Source organism: Cervus elaphus, chromosome 5 (genome assembly GCF_910594005.1).
Source record: "Cervus elaphus chromosome 5, mCerEla1.1, whole genome shotgun sequence".
NCBI lineage: Eukaryota > Metazoa > Chordata > Mammalia > Artiodactyla > Cervidae > Cervus > Cervus elaphus.
This window is the reverse complement of record NC_057819.1, coordinates 2,563,948-2,580,060: the sequence shown is the minus strand read 5'-3', so window position 1 is coordinate 2,580,060 and position 16,113 is coordinate 2,563,948. Positions and strand designations below refer to the sequence as shown.

General features: G+C 53.1%; 1 pseudogene and 1 gene segment (V, D, J or C); both read left to right on the top strand.

Annotated features, from left to right (window-relative positions):
* The first annotated feature begins 49 nt into the window (after nt 1-49).
* Nucleotides 50-507, top strand: LOC122695678. The segment is given in 2 exon segments: nt 50-95; nt 191-507. Coding segments are annotated over 2 exon segments (363 nt in total).
* An 8,672-nt stretch (nt 508-9,179) lies between these two features.
* Nucleotides 9,180-9,700, top strand: LOC122695640 (annotated as a pseudogene).
* Nucleotides 9,701-16,113: the final 6,413 nt, after the last annotated feature.

Sequence of the window (16,113 nt, the reverse complement as noted above, 5' to 3'; positions counted from 1 at the left end):
CCTCCAGCCCAGGAGGCTGAGGAGGCCTCATCCCGGGAGGGTCCCCACCATGGCCTGGACGGTGCTTCTGCTCGGGCTGCTGGGTTACGGACCATGTCAGGGTCTGAGTTGCATCCTTGGGGAAACTCCAAGCAGGGTCTCAGGATCCCTGTCTCTGTAAGAAGCCCTGTCTCTCTCTTGTTGCTCTTAGGGGTGGATGCTCAGACTGTGGTCCAGGAACCGTCACTGTCAGTGTCTCCAGGAGGGACGGTCACCCTGATCTGTGGCCTCAGCTCTGGGTCAGTCACTACCAGTAACTACCCAGGCTGGTACCAGCAGACCCCAGCCCAGGCTTCCCAACTGCTTATCTACAGCACAAACAGCCAATATTCTGGGGTCCCTGATCGCTTCTCTGGCTCCTACTCTGGGAACAAAGCCGCCCTCACCATCACGGGGGCCCATTCTGAGGACGATGCCGACTATTACTGTGGTCTGGGAACTAGTAGTTACAATATCGTGGTGATGTAAGCCCGTGGGTAGGTACTACCAAAACCTGCCCTTGTGCTCAGAGTGCTCAGCCCTCAGTGGCAGGAGAGGCAGAGAGAGGGTGGGACGGGTCAGGATCCCCGTGGGGAGGGAGGCTCTGGGCCCCAGCTCCTGTCCACTGCTTCATGGACCCGTGTCTCCTCCCAGCTCTCCCCAGGTGTGTCCCTCTCTGCAGAGGACCCCTCTCTGCCCATGTTGTTGGGAAGGAGGCTTAGCTCCACAGGGACACTCAGACCCCCACCACTGCCAATAGGACTCTTGTCATTAATATCACACTAAGAGATATCCAGCATCATGAATGTTATCTTGCAGATAAATTAATATTCCATTTGCCTGAAGAGGCACCACCAGTGGAATTTTGTAGAAATGCAATTTCCCAACTAGAGCTCCTGAATCACAGTCTTTTGTTGGTGGCAGGAATCTGTGATTAACAGGAAATCACTCCCCCGCAAATATTTAGGAACATCAAAGTTCCAGATGTATGTCTTTTATTATAAAATAACCCCTGAGAATTTTCTTATGATTCAGTCCAGACTTGTTAATTCCCCATAACACATTCACTCCCAGTTCACGGTCAAAATCCAAAACCCCAGAAACGCAAGTCACATCTGAAGCCATGGGGAAATCTGTGTCTTTATTTAAACATAAGACTGGAAGTTGGGAGGAATTTCCCCAAGCCTGTGCTGTCTAAGGACACACCTCGAGGCTCATGGGAGGACTTATACTCCTGGAAGAACTTTACTCAGAACTGGCTCCAAAAATCCCCACACTCTCCGCTGACTCCCTGGGTGCCGGATGCCAGGTCATGGCTGGGCTCCTCAGCAGGTGGAACGCCCCCCAGGCCCTGCTCCCATAAACAGTGCGCGGGGAGATGGAGCAGCAAGGGAAGACGGAGTGAGGGGGAAAGCAGACTCGTGTCCACTCCTGTCCCCTCTGCTGGTGACTGTGGGGCCAGGAAACCTGGGCCTTGACCCCACCTGGGTCATCAGTGCTGAATGTGAGATGGGGGCCGGTGGTTGGCACTGCGATCACCCCCTCTCTCCCTGGGGTCCCCAAGTCCTCGGAGTCCTGGGAGGTGAGCATCACGCTGTACAGCATGGCAGCGCCCTCAGCCCGGCTCCCCTCCCTGAGGGCAGCAGCCCAACGAGGACTAGTCTCAAAACCCTGGGTGGAAGGAGCTGCTGGCAGGAGTTGCCCCAGGTCAGCGTCAGACACAGAGTAATTGGGTCAGGGCAGCCGGTTGCTGAGTCAGTGGGCAGAGGATACACACCCTTACTGATGGGCTATTAGTTGGGAGATCAAAGGGCAGCTCCTTCCTTCCTCTTATTTTCCCACCGTGGACATTCCCCGAGTGCGTCACCAGGGGGCGCTGTGCATGCTCTCAGAACTGGCGGAACCTGAACACACCAGATGGTCCCCTGACCTGGGCTGGTCCCCGGGCTCACTGGACTGAGTTGGAGGTCTCAGCAGGTGCTTCCTCTCAGGAGACAGACTTAGAGCTCCGACCCCTCAAGCTCTGGGAATGAAGCTTCAAACAGGACTGAGGACCCAGATTTAGAGGGCGTCGTGTTCATCAGACCCTACCCCCTTTCCCAGGAGCAGAGAGGGGAGGAGCCCCCAGAGCCCACCCCCTGCACCCCTCCAGCTCTCCTCAGCCTGCTCCTGCTCCTCCTCATCTCTTTGCTAAGGGTTTCCCCTCCCGCTCCCCTCATTCATGACTTTCCTCCCCATCCTGGGCCTCTCTCTTTCTACAGACCTACAGTGTTGACCTCCATGGTGATGACCCAGTTCACTCTTTCAGAAGATCATGGACATGTTTCCAAATCTTCCTGAACTTTACACTCACTTCCTCGGCCCCTCCTTGAACCTCTCTAACCCTTCCTTCCCGAGAAGCCTCAGGGCTCTGGCTCTCAGGTGTGACCCCAGCTTTCCCCTCCGTGCTCCTCCCCAGGTTCCCCTTGTGTCCCAGGGGATTTTGAATCCCTCCTGTGGCTGATTTATCCCCTGAAACCTCACACTCTGTCCTGTGTGCCATCGAGTGAGGAATCAGGTGGGGAGAGAAACCCTGGTCCTGAGACCTGGGAAATGATTCCTGGCTGAGGCGTGCCTGTGCTCAGCTGCTGTGGGATTGATTTTATGCACAGTGAGCAGAGACGCTGTTGGGGCCCTCGGCTGGGAAAGCAGAGGCTCTCCTGGGGCTCTGCCCCCGGGGCGATCACTGCTGCTCCTACTGGACCATGTCTAAGTCAGCTTTGCTCCCTATGGTCACGTCCGAGTGTCCTGACAACAACGACCTCTCGTGTCGTGTCCTGTCCCTCATCTCAGATCTGAGACCCACCCATGGCTCTGATAACTCAGTCTGCCCTGTTTTCACAGATAGAACGTCCCGCTGCGACGTAAAAGTCCCTTGGTGGAGATGCCATACGTGTCAGAAAGTCTTTACAATTATCTTGTTTAAAGAACACAGGCTACAAGGAAAATTTTGTTTACGAAATAGTACCATGGCAATGCAAAATTAAAAGAGAGCCAGAGTTGGACACAACTTAGTGATTTAACAACAACATCTTCTTCAGTTAAATTTAGGCATCTATTTTAAGTGATGACCTTAGACTTTTACTAACCCATGAACACATTTTGGTTCATTTAAAATCTCCAAGTCACACATCCACTGTGTAACACTCACATGCACTACAGGGTGAGGTACAGTTGGCTGTTGTTTCCCATCCAGACACAGCCTGAAGGGTGTAATTTCAAAAGCACTTTGGGGAAAGTTGCCTCTTAAGAGCTCTGATCCCCAGGTCAGGATGTGTTTGTGCCAGGACACCAGGGGGCGATCGGAGGCCTGTCCTGAGTGTCTGGACCTGTGAGAGCAGAGACCAGTCCCCTGGTCCTTCCTGGTTTTTTCTGCTCAGGGTTCCCGCTGTGACCTCCCACGCCCAAGCCCCACGTAACCCCACGTCTGACCACAGCTGGCCTCCCTCAGGCTCAGGAAGCTGACCCAGGTCCCAGAGGTCATCAGAGCCTTGTGGGAGTTGGGGGGAGGACGGTCATTTGCATGAAAGGCCCCTCCCCCTCTCAGGGTATGAAGAGGGGAAGGAGCGGTGTGGGGACGCTCTGCTCAGCTGTGGGGCCACAGAAGGCAGGACGCCCTGACCATGTCCACAATGGCCTGGTGCCCTCTTCTCCTCACCCTGGTCGCTCTCTGCACAGGTGACTGGATGGGGGGACAGGGGAAGGGTCTTGGGAAGACTCACGGGCCCCGCTCCCTGCTCTCGTGATGGACCCCCGAGTCACCATCTCTGTCTCTCTCCCTTCCAGGATCCTGGGCTCAGGCTGTGCTGACTCAGCCGTCCTCCGTGTCCGGGTCCCCAGGCCAGAGGGTCAGCATCACCTGCTCTGGAAGCAGCAGCAATGTTGGTTATGGTAATTATGTGAGCTGGTACCAACAGCTCCCAGGATCTGCCCCCAGAATGCTCATCTATGGTGCAACCAGGCGAGCCTCCGGGGTCCCCGACCGATTCTCCGGCTCCAGGTCTGGGAACACAGCCACGCTGACCATCAGTTCGCTCCAGGCTGAGGACGAGGGCGATTACTACTGTTTATCTGCTGACAGTAGTAGTTACAATGGCACAGTGCTCCAGGCCAGGGGGGAAGTGAGACAAAAAGCTGCTCTCCTCCAGACATGGGCCTCCCGGGGCTAAAATATCTCTGTCAAAGCAGACACTGTAGCAGCAGCTCTGAAATGGACATAAATCGTATTTCATTTCACACGGTGGGAACACGAATGTTTGGCCGAACTTCACAACTTACTGCCAAGGTTTTCACCCCAACACCCTAGGCTGCTCTTCCCAGTCCTTCTAATCCACGTAAGACCATTTAGTGGAAAGCAAGTTTGTTCAAACCACCATGTTCAAACACTATCATTTTAATTTCTGATCTTGAGTAGTGTGTTTTCCTATTTTTTCAACTGATAATTTAGAAGAATCTCAACTTAATGGCTGTATTGTTAGCTGTCGTCTCTAAGGTTGCAGGTATATAAATTCCACCCCTGGTTATCCTTGGTTTCTCTCACACAGGATAGCTAAGCCCCTAGAGCTGGTTGGTGTGGGTGTCCACACCGCAGCCCTGATGCCCTGGACTGTTGACACCATCAGTGGTGTGTCATGGTACGTGTGCGGGGAGACCCCTGACCCCCCAGACCACAGGTGACGCTGTGGCTTCCCGCACCCTGAGCAGGGACATCACTGTCGCCGCTGTGCTCTATACTGGGACCAGCAGAAGCCAGCGAGGCCTCCTCAGTCCTCCTTGTCCTACCACTCAGACTCCAGGAAGAACCAGGCTCAGGGGTCCCCTGCAGGTTTTCTGGATCCAAAGGTGCCTCGGACGACGCAGGGCTCCTGCTCGTTTCTTTGCTGGAGCCTGAGGACGAGGCTGACTCTGACCGTGCAGGCTGGTACAACAGGGCTTCTCACAGAGACACAGGCAGATGGAAACTGGGACGAGACCTCAGCCTGTCAGGGGCTTGTTCTCAGAGAACTGTCAAATTTCCAATGAATGCCTCAGAATCAATGAATTCCTGAGGTACGTTCTGGTTCATAATCAGTCTACTCCCAATTTCACAGTCAGTTTTGCTGAAGTCTCAGAAAATGTAAACAGATTCTGACACCAGTGAGGTGCACCCTGATCATCCGTGTGATCAAGAGAGATGTGGAACTGAGCTCCCTCAGCTGAGATCAGGAGCAGGAGGCTTTCCCAGATGCGTCTTCAGCAGAGTCTGTGGACCATCCCAGCAGGAGCACCATCCCCCAGGGTGTGAATGTCGCTCCTGAAGGGTCAGAGCAGAGACCTTGAGGAGTGAGGGGCACCGGTGATACATCGCAGGATGCAGGGAACCCCGGGAGTGGTTCTACTACAGACAGGTGCTGGCTCTGTCCTCCCCTCCCCTCCTCTCGTTTCCACCCCATTGGAGCATTTCCTACTTCAGGATTAGGATGTTTTGTGGACTGTCAGGAGCAGGGTCTCCCCAAGATGTGCCTGTGTCCCTCTGCTTGTGATGTGCCGATGAGTCCAGATCCGAGGGCCCCATGTCCTGTAGAAGGAGGGAACCCGGGGATACCCATGGCAATGATGACAAGGGATTCAGGCAAAGCCCTGCCTTTTTGACCCAGGACAGAGGTGAGGGACACTGAGGGATTCAACCCTGCTCTGTGGCTCCAGGTTGGTCCACATGCCCTCCTTGATCACTTTGGACCCCATCCTGATGAGGAGACTGGTTTTCAGTGTCACACAGCTCACCACTAACCACAGCCACAAGGAATCCCCTTGTGATGGGGATGTCTGATGGAAGTTTGCCCTCTACACCCATGTGGGACCATCACTACCCTGAGCCTGACGGTGACATCAACAGTGCTGGGTTAGGTCTCTGCTGTCACTTGTGCTGTTAAATCCAGGCAGTCTCACCTCCTCATCCAGGTCCATCTTTATGGGGTCCATGAAATTGTCTCCCTTTCTCTCTGGTCTCCAAATCCAAGCAGAATGCCCATGTGCCCAGACACACAGGGTCCCTCACAGGTACTGAGCAGGATGATGAGGAAGGAGAAGTCCAGCATCTGTGCCCTGGAGCCCCAGGGGGCCTCTCCCGTCCCCCACACTTCCCTGTCCTGCTCCAGGCTTTGTGCTCTGCCTGAACCCTGACCCTTATGGAAGCTGGGTCCTCCCTTTCCCCAGGGATTGCTGCCTGAGGAGCCCTTCTCTCTGGGTACTTGGAGACCCTCCCCATTAGATCGCACTTCTCAGACTCCTCACTTGCTTATTTCCTCCATTTGACTCATTATCTCTCCCCCTTTTCCCTCCCTGGTCCCTTGTTTGAGATGATATTGGATGAATGTCACTATTTTGGACACAGACCTTATAAACCCACCTTCGTTAAATCTATGTATTCTAATAATTGAAGCTTAAAAGGTTAGACTTCACCATGTCCAGTGAAGATTAGGTACCTGGTCATAAGGATTTCTCAACCAGCAATGAAACAGGAGCCCAGACAAGGATGAGATTCCCATTTATAGGCATAATCTTTTATATCAAAAATTTAATATAGAAAGATTACAAAATTAGACCAAAAACATCTTTAAATAACTGAGTCAAAAAGAAATACTGTGAGGACCATGAACAAGGGTAAATGAGAACCCCTGGAAGTGATCAAGAAGAGATTTGTTGTACCTGAGGGCCTCCTATTCTCTTTGCAAAGAGAGAAAGAAGAATACAGTCATGCAGTCCGGTTGGGAAGGTCCTGGGAGGCCCTGCAAATTCAGCCTTGAGTACGTATCAACCTGAGAAAGAAACTCAGACAGAATCATGACCAGGCACAACCCACGGGCACGCCGGGTGTTTGAATCCTGGGACTTGGTTCAGGTGGTTGTGTTCTGGTAGAGAACCCACGAGCTAGGCAGAGCAAACTCAGACATCAGGGAATCCTGAAATTCATTAGTTCATCAGCATACCATTCAGGGGTCTGAGGTCATTAGGTACCTGGAAAAATTAATGACCAGGCCCAAACTCGACGAAGGCCCTGGGCGGTGACATCAGAATGACCCTCCTGCAAGTGTGAGAAGGCCCTTCCAGGAGGCTGTGGTGTGAAGGGCAGGAGGAGGAGGTCTGAGTCCAGCAGGGGGCGCTGTGGGCCTGGTCCTGAGAGCTCAGGGTCCTGGCCAGGCAGGCTGGCACCTCCTCCCCTGGCTCTTGCCCACGTGGGCAGCAGGGTCCTCACTGGAGGGTGACGTTCCTGCACCTGGGCCCCCAGGGGACACGACAGCTCTCAGCTCAGAGCCACAGGCTTGCATCTCAGTTCCTGCTCCTCTGTCATGAGATCAGTGCCCAGACCTGACATCCGACCAAAGAAAGAGGGACGGTCATACAGCAAAAATGGACTTCCTGCAGTAACCTCGACCTCCAGGGATACCTGGACAGGGGATGAGAGACCCCTGCAGAGGGGCTGCTCCATTGCTGACAGAACGCCCGGTGTTCACAGTGGGAGAGGGATGCAGGCAAGGACCCTTTGTCACCACCTATGTCATTTAAAATGTTCCCTGTTGTGTTATTTGGCAATTTCAACATTTTGTAGTGAACTATGGAAACTCATATTGTTTCAGTTTTTGTGGCTTCCTTACTTGTTCCTTCCCATTATATTAATACTTTATATTAACATTTGTAATATGAATGTATGAAATCACAAGTTCCACCAAACTGTTTTCAATATGTTCATATAATAAGAAAAAAATGAAGTAGGAATATATATTTTTCATCTCTATGAGTTGTAGTTCTCAAACACCTCTGACAAATTTCATGGGAATTTTAATAAACTGCTACTTTAGCAGTAAATCCAACATGAATACAAACTAAGAATAGTATTTTCATTTTTATGTCAAAGAAACAAGAGATGAACAAGACATTTCCCATCTCTTCCACACATGTTAACACTTGAGATGTCTGAGCTCCTTCTCGTCCTCGTTGCCCCCACATCCCTCCTCCTCCCGAGTCCATCAGCTCCACAGCAGAACCACAGGGAAGGGAGTTTTAGTGTCCACAGTGCTTACCACACCTACCTGTTCATACACAGTGCTTTTCTCTTTCTATGATGAGACATGTATGCCAGCTTTGTTGGAACTGAACTTGCCAGCTATCATCATTGCATGATGACCTGGTGACCTTTCCCCCTAAAGTCCACAGTACTATTGAAGTTACTCCACATGGTCATGGCTTTTCACAGCACAGGAGGTGTCACTGCAAGCCTGCCCGTGTGTCTCTACATGTCTCTCCCCACCTCCCGTCCTGGTCCCCCCACCGCTGGGACTAGAGACAGTTTTAAAGATTGCGTTCTAGGGCCACCCCTTACCCTTCACACCAGACACAGGCTCTGGATACTCTACTGGGCTCAGGGTCGGTGGAGGAGGACAGACGGCATCACACAGACCGGACACAGGGGTTCCCTGAGAAAGACAGACAACATTCTAAAGATGGTCTCAGGTTTGGGAAAAGCTAGATTATTGGGGCAAGAGAGGGAGACTTAGGAGCAAGAAATGGCAACCCACCCCAGTATTCTTGCCTAGAGAATCCCCTGGACAGAGGAGCCTGTCCGTGGGACCGCACAGAGTCGGGCACGACTGAAGCGGCTTAGCACGCATGCGTGCATGCATTGGAGAAGGAAATGGCAACCCACTCCAGTGTTCTTGCCTGGAGAGTCCCAGGGACGGAGGAGCCTGGTGGGCTGCCGTCTGTGGGGTTGCACAGAGTCGGACACGACTGAAGCGACTTAGCAGCAGCAGAGGAAGACTTGCAAACTCCCCCTTCAGGCTCAGACTCTCCAGGGATGGGATAGAGGACCGAGGTCACCAAGGTCACGGGAGCACAATTGCTGAATAACGTCACCCCATCACTCAGGGGCTCCTTCTGGTTCTGTCCCTGCTCTGTGTGAGGTCCAGCATGTGCCTCCTTTAAGCCCCCCCACCCCAGGGGACCTCAGGTGACCTGGGCAGGAAGAGGCAGGAAGTGATTTGCGTGAGGCCCCTCCTCCTGATGGGCTGGAGGCATGAAAAGGCCCAGGACCCCACCTCCAGCCCAGGAGGCTGAGAAGGCCACGTCCTGGGAGGGACCGCACCATGGCCTGGACAGTGCTTCTGCTTGGGCTGCTTGCTGGCTTACGGCTCAGGTCAGTGGCCGGGACTCTGCATCCTTGGGCCACCTCCACACAGGGTCTAAGGGCCCTTGTCTCCACAACAACCCCTGTCTCTCTCCTGTTCCTTTTAGGGGTGGATGCTCAGACTGTGGTCCAAGAGCCAGCACTGTCAGTGTCTCCAGGAGGGTCGGTCACCCTGACCTGTGGCCTCAGCTCTGGATCAGTCACTACCAGTAACTACCCCAGCTGGTTCCAGCAGACCCCAGTCCAGGCTCCCCGACTGCTTATCTACAGCCCAACAGCTGATATCCTGGGGTCCCTGCTCGCTTCTCTGGCTCCATCTCTGGGAAGAAAGCCACCCTCACCATCACAGGGGCCCTGTCCGAACACGAAGCCGACTATTACTGTGGTCTGGGAGCTAGTAGTTACAATGGCAGACTGATGGAAGCCCATGGGGAAGTGCTACCAAAACCTGCCCTTGTGCTCAGAGGGCTCAGCCCTTAGTGGCAGGAGAGGCAGAGAGAGTTGGGACGGGTCAGGATCCCCGTGGGGAGGGAGGCGCTGGGCCCCGTCTCCTGTCCACTGCTTCATGGCCCCGTGTCGCCTCCCAGCTCTCCCCGGGTGTGTCCCTCTGTCCAGAGGACCCCTCTCTGCCCATGTTGTTGGGAAGGAGGCTTAGCTCGACAGAGAAACTCAGACCTCCACCGCTTCCAATAGGACTCTTATCATTCAAATCACACTAAGAGATATCCAGCATCATGAACTTGATCTTGCAGATAAATTAATATTCCATTTACCTGAAGGGGCACCACCACTGAAATTTTCTAGAAATGCAGTTTCCAACTAGAGCTCCTGAATCACAACTTTTGTTGGTGGCAGGAATCTGTGGTTAACAAGAAACTGCCCCCTCTCCCTAAATATTTAGGAACATCAAAATTCCAGATGTATGTCTTTGTCTGTATTGTGAAATAACCCTTGAGAATTGTCTTAGAATTCAGCCCAGTCATGTTAATTCCCCATGAGACATTCACTCCCAGTTTTTGGATTTTGATAAATCCAAAACACCAGAAATGCAATTCACATCTGAAGCCGTGGGGAAAACTGTGTCTTTATTTAAACATAAGACTGGAAGTTGGGAGGGATTTTCCCAAACCTGTGCTGTCTAAGGACACACCTCGAGGCTCATGGGAGGACTTATGCTCCTGGAAAACCTTATTCAGAAATGGATCCAAAAATCCCCACACCCTCCGCTGACTCCCTGGGTGCCCGGATGCCAGGTCATGGCTGGGGTCCTCAGCAGGTGGAACGCCCCCCAGGCCCTGTTCCCATAAACAGTTGCGGGGAGATGGAGCAGCAACAAGGGAAGACTGAGTGAGGGGGAAAGCAGGCTCGTGTCCACCCCTGTCCCCTCTGCTGGTGACTGTGGGGCCAGGAAGACCTGGGCCTTGACCCCACCTGGGTCATCAGTACCGAATGTGAGATGGGGGCCAGTGGTTGGCACTGCGATCACCCCCTCCCTCCCTGGGGTCCCCAAGTCCTCAGAGTTCAGGGAGGTGAGCATCTCACTCTGCAGCACGGCAGCGCCCTCAGCCTGGCTCCCCTCCCTGAGGGCAGTGGCCCAACGAGGACTGGTCTCAAACCCTGGGTGGAAGGATCTGCTGGCAGGAGTTGCCCCAGGTGCCCAGGTCAGCGTCAGACACGGAGTAATGGGTCAGGGCACAAATTTGCTGAGTCAATGGGCAGAGGATACACACCCCTCACTGATGGGCTATTAGTTGGGAGATAAAAGGGCAGCTGGAGGAAGCACAAGCTGAAATCAAGATTGCCGGGAGAAATATCAATAACCTCAGATATGCAGATGACACAACCCTTACGGCAGAAAGTGAAGAAGAACTAAAGAGCCTCTTGTTGAAAGTGAAAGTGAAGAGTGAAAAAGCTGGCTTAAACTCAACATTCAGAAAACTAAGATCATGGATTGTGGTCCCATCACTTCATGGTAAATAGATGGAGAAACAGTGGAAACAGTGGCTGATTTTATTTTTCTGGGCTCCAACACCACTGTAGATTGTGATTGCAGCCATGATGTTAAAAGACGCTTAGTCCTTGGAAGGAATGTTATTACCAAACTAGACAGCATATTGAAAAGCAGAGTTATTATTTTGTCAACAAAAGTCTGTCTAGTCAAGGCTATGGTTTTTCCAGAAGTCTTGTTTGGATGTGAGAGTTGGACTATAAAGAAATCTGAGCACTGAAATATTGATGCTTTTGAACTGTGGTGTTGGAGAAGATTCTTGAGAGTCCCTTGGACTGCAAGGAGATCCAACCAATCCGTTCCAAAGGAGATCAGTCCTGGGTGTTCATTGGAAGGACTGATGTTGAAGCTGAAACTCCAATACTTTGGCCACCTGATGCGAAGAGAGGACTCATTTGAAAAGACCCTGATGCTGGGAAAGCTTGAGGACAGGAGGAGAAGGGGACAACAGAGGATGAGATGGTTGGATGGCATCACCGACTCAATGGACATGGGTTTTGGTGGACTCCGGGAGTTGGTGATGGACAGGGAGGCCTGGCGAGCTGCGGTCCATGCGGTCACAGAAAATCGAACAGGACTGAGCGACTGAACTGAACTAACAGAAAAGTGCAGCTCCTTCCTTCCTCACATTTTCCCACCGTGGACATTCCCCGAGTGCGTCACCAGGGGGCGCTGTGCACGCCCTCAGAACTGGCGGAACCTGAACACACCAGATGGTCCCCTGACCTGGGCTTGTCCCCGGGCTCACTGGACTGAGTTGGAGGTCTCAGCAGGTGCTTCCTCTCAGGAGACAGACTTAGAGCCACGACCCCTCAAGCTCTGGGAATGAAGCTTCAAACAGGACTGAGGACCCAGATTTAGAGGGCGTCCTGTTCAGGGTCATCAGACTCTACCCCCTTTCCCAGGAGCAGAGAGGGGAGGAGCCCCCAGAGCCGAGCCCCCTGCATCCCTCAGCTCCCCCTGCCTCCTTTGGCTCCTCAACTCTTTCCTCAGGGCTCCTCCCCTCCCTTACGATTCATGACTTTGCTACCCAATCCCGGGCTCCTCTTTATTATACAACCCGCCGCATGAGATGTCCTCCAGACGCCCTCTCAGTCCTGACCCCTTAAGCAGCCAGGACGCCACGGACAGACTCGTGCTGAAGGGTCTGAGGGGAGGCCAGAGATAGCCCTGAGGTCATGGGGGACACAATGGTGGATTTTGGCCCTAAGGAAGGGACAGTGCACAGAGCAGGGAGCAGGATCTGTCCCTGAGGGGCTCTGATCAGCAGGTCATAGGATGTGTATCTGGACTGGACACCAGGGTGCTTGGGGGCCATTCTTGAGGGTTGGTGGGTGAGAGCTGGGCCCAGTGTCCTGGCACTGCATGGTGGCTTCAGCTCAGGGTTCCCAGCTGTGACCTCCCACCCCTGAGGCCCCCACAGCCACGCTCCTGCCGACCCCCTAGGCACCCTCAGACACAGGGACCTGATCCAGAGCCCAGGGAGGGGTCAGACCGCTGCAGGGTGGAGTAGGGGGGCAATGGTGCGGTTATTTGCATGAAAGGATCCTCCCCCTCTCAGAGTATGAAGAGGGGAAGGAGCGGTGTGGGGATGCTCTGCTCAGCTGTGGGGCCACAGAAAGCAGGACGCCCTGACCATGTCCACCATGGCCTGGTCCCCTCTGCTCCTCACCCTGGTCGCTCTCTGCACAGGTGACTGGATGGGGGGACAGTGGGACGGCCCTGAGAAGACGCATGTCCATTCTCCCTCCTCTCCTTCCTGAAGCCCACAGTCACCATCTCTGTCTCTCCCCCTTCCAGGATCCTGGGCCCAGGTGGCTGATTCAGCCGCCCTCTGTGTACGGGACTTTGGCTAGAGGATCACCATCTCTTGTACTAGAAACAGGAGAAACACTGGGATCATTACGTGAGCTGGAACCAACAGCTCCCAGGGTCTGCACCCACACTTCTGATACATGAAAAAGGCAAACGACCCTCAGGGGTCCCAGCTCCAAGTCTGGCAAGTCGGCCTCTCTGACCACTTCAGTTCAGTCTGAGGACGACACTGATTATTACTGTTTCTCATGGGCTGACGGCTTGAAAGTTTCCACAGTGCTTCAGGCCAGAGTGGAAAGAGACAAAATTCTGCTTCCCCCACAGCCATGGGGCTCCCAGGGCAAGGTGTTTGCCCCTCCGTTCCTGGAGTCCCTGAGAGCACGGAACCCAGGGGACTGAGTGTCCCCTGACTGCAGCACAGCTGCCCCCTCAGCTCGACTCCCCTCCCCAGGGCAGCATCTCACAAGGGGTGGTCACACTCCCCTGGATGAAGGAGCTGCTGGCAGCAGTTGCCCCCGGTTCCCAGGTCGGAGTCAGCAGCACAGAGCAGGGGGGTCAGTGCCGCCCTTGCTGGGTCAGTGGGCCGTGAACACACATCCCTGTCCTTCCGCCACAGAAGGATCTCCTGTTAAAGGAAAAGGAAAGGGAACTCAGAGTTTCTTCAAGTAATTTCCACACAGTCCAGGATCCAGTAAAAATTGTCACTTCGATCAAGAACCAGGAAACTAAATATTGAAGGGAAGTGAGACAGCATAGACATCAATGCTGAGATTCCTCAGATGATGAAATCAGGTGACAGATATTTTTAGGGACAAATCATCAAATCTATCTGGTGAGCAAATACAAATACTCTTGGGCCCAAAGGAAAAGGATATAAATGGAAGGGAAAAAGAATCATGAAAACAAGATAGTCAGAATAACCTGAAAATCCAATGGGTGAAAATAAAAAAGTTCTCTGTATACTATCAAAGACATGTAATATTTATTATTTAACTCATTTATTTGTTCATTGGTAAGGTATTTGGTTACTGGAAAAAAGGCAGCCCCACCTTCCTCACACGGTTTCCCAGGTGTCACAAGGGGTAAAGAACCCTCCTACCAATGCAAAAGACATAAGAGATGTGGGTTCTATCCGGGGTTGGCAAGATGCTCTGGAGCAAGAAACAGGAATCCATTGTATTGTTCTTGCCTGCAGAATCCCATGGACAGAGGAGCCTGGTGGGAGACAGTCCATGGGGTCCCAAGAGTCAGACAGGATTGAGAAGCAAGCAACTGAGCAGCACCTCGCTCACACTTTCAACACCATGAACATTCCAGAGTTCGTCACCAGGGGGCGCTGTTTATCAGCTCAGAACTGGGAAAACCTCAACACACCCATGTGGTCCCTTGACCTGGCCCTGCAGAGGGCTCAGTGGCCCGAGTTTGGCGTGACAGCAGGTGCTTCCTCTCAGCGGACAAACTCTGAGCCTCGGCCCCCAGCCCTCCTCCTGGGAGAGATGCTGCACGTGGAGCCGAGCACCCAGATTTGGAGGGTGAAGGGGTGAGGCGGTCATCAGTCCCGACCCTCTTCTCAGAAACAGAGGAGGGGAGGAGCCCCCAGAGCCCACCCCCTGCACCCCTCCAGCTCTCCTCAGCCTGCTCCTGCTCCTCCTCATCTCTTTGCTAAGAGCCTGCCCTCCCGCTCCCCTCATTCATGACTTTCCTCCCCATCCTGGGCCTCTCTCTTTCTACAGACCTACAGTGTTGACCTCCATGGTGATGACCCAGTTCACTCTATGAGAATATCATGGACATGTTTCCAAATCTTCCTGAACTTTACACTCACTTCCTCGGCCCCTCCTTGAACCTCTCTAACCCTTCCTTCCCGAGAAGCCTCAGGGCTCTGGCTCTCAGGTGTGACCCCAGCTTTCCCCTCCGGGCTCCTCCCCAGGTTCCCCTTGTGTCCCAGGGGATTTTGAATCCCTCGTGTGGCTGATTTATCCCATGAAACCTCACACTCTGTCCTGTGTGCCATCGAGTGAGGAATCAGGTGGGGAGAGAAACCCTGGTCCTGAGACCTGGGAAATGATTCCTGGCTGAGGAGTGCCTGTGCTCAGCTGCTGTGGGATTGATTTTATGCACAGTGAGCAGAGAAGCTGTTGGGGCCCTCGGCTGGGAGAGCAGACGCTCTCCTGGGGCTCTGCCCCCAGGGCGATCACTGCTGCTCCCACTGGACCATGTCTAAGTCAGCTTTGCTCCCTATGGTCACGTCCGAGTGTCCTGAGAACATCGACCTGCCGTGTCGTGTCCTGACCCTCATCTCAGATCTGAGACCACCCATGGCTCTGATAACTCAGTCTGCCCTGTTGTCACAGATAGAACGTCCTGCTGCGACGTAAAAATCCCTCAGTGGAGATGCCATAGTGTCAGAAAGTCTTTACAATTATCTTGTTTAAAGAACACAGGCTACAAGGAAAATTATATTTTAGAAATAGTACCATGGCAATGCAAAATTAAGAGAGCCAGAGTTGGACACAACTTAATGATTTAACAACAACATCTTCTTCAGTTAAATTTAAGCATCTATTTTAAGTGATGACCTTAGACATTTACTAATCCATGAACACATTTTGGTTCATTTAAAATCTCCAAGTCACACATCCACTGTGTAACACTCACATGCACTACAGGGTGAGGTACAGTTGGCTGTTGTTTCCCATCCAGACACAGCCTGAAGGGTGCAATTTCAAACCACTTTGGGGAAAGTTGCCTCTTAAGAGCTCTGATCCCCAGGTCAGGATGTGTTTGTGCCAGGACACCAGGGGGCGATCGGAGGCCTTTCCTGAGTGTCTGGACCTGTGAGAGCAGAGACCAGTCCCCTGGTCCTTCCTGGTTTTTTCTGCTCAGGGTTCCCGCTGTGACCTCCCACCCCCAAGCCCCACGAAACCCCACGTCTGACCACAACTGGCCTCCCTCAGGCACAGGAAGCTGACCCAGGTCCCGGAGGTCATCAGAGCATTGTGGGAGTTGGGGGGGAGGATGGTCATTTGCATGAAAGGCCCCTCCCCCTCTCAGAGTATGAAGAGGGGAA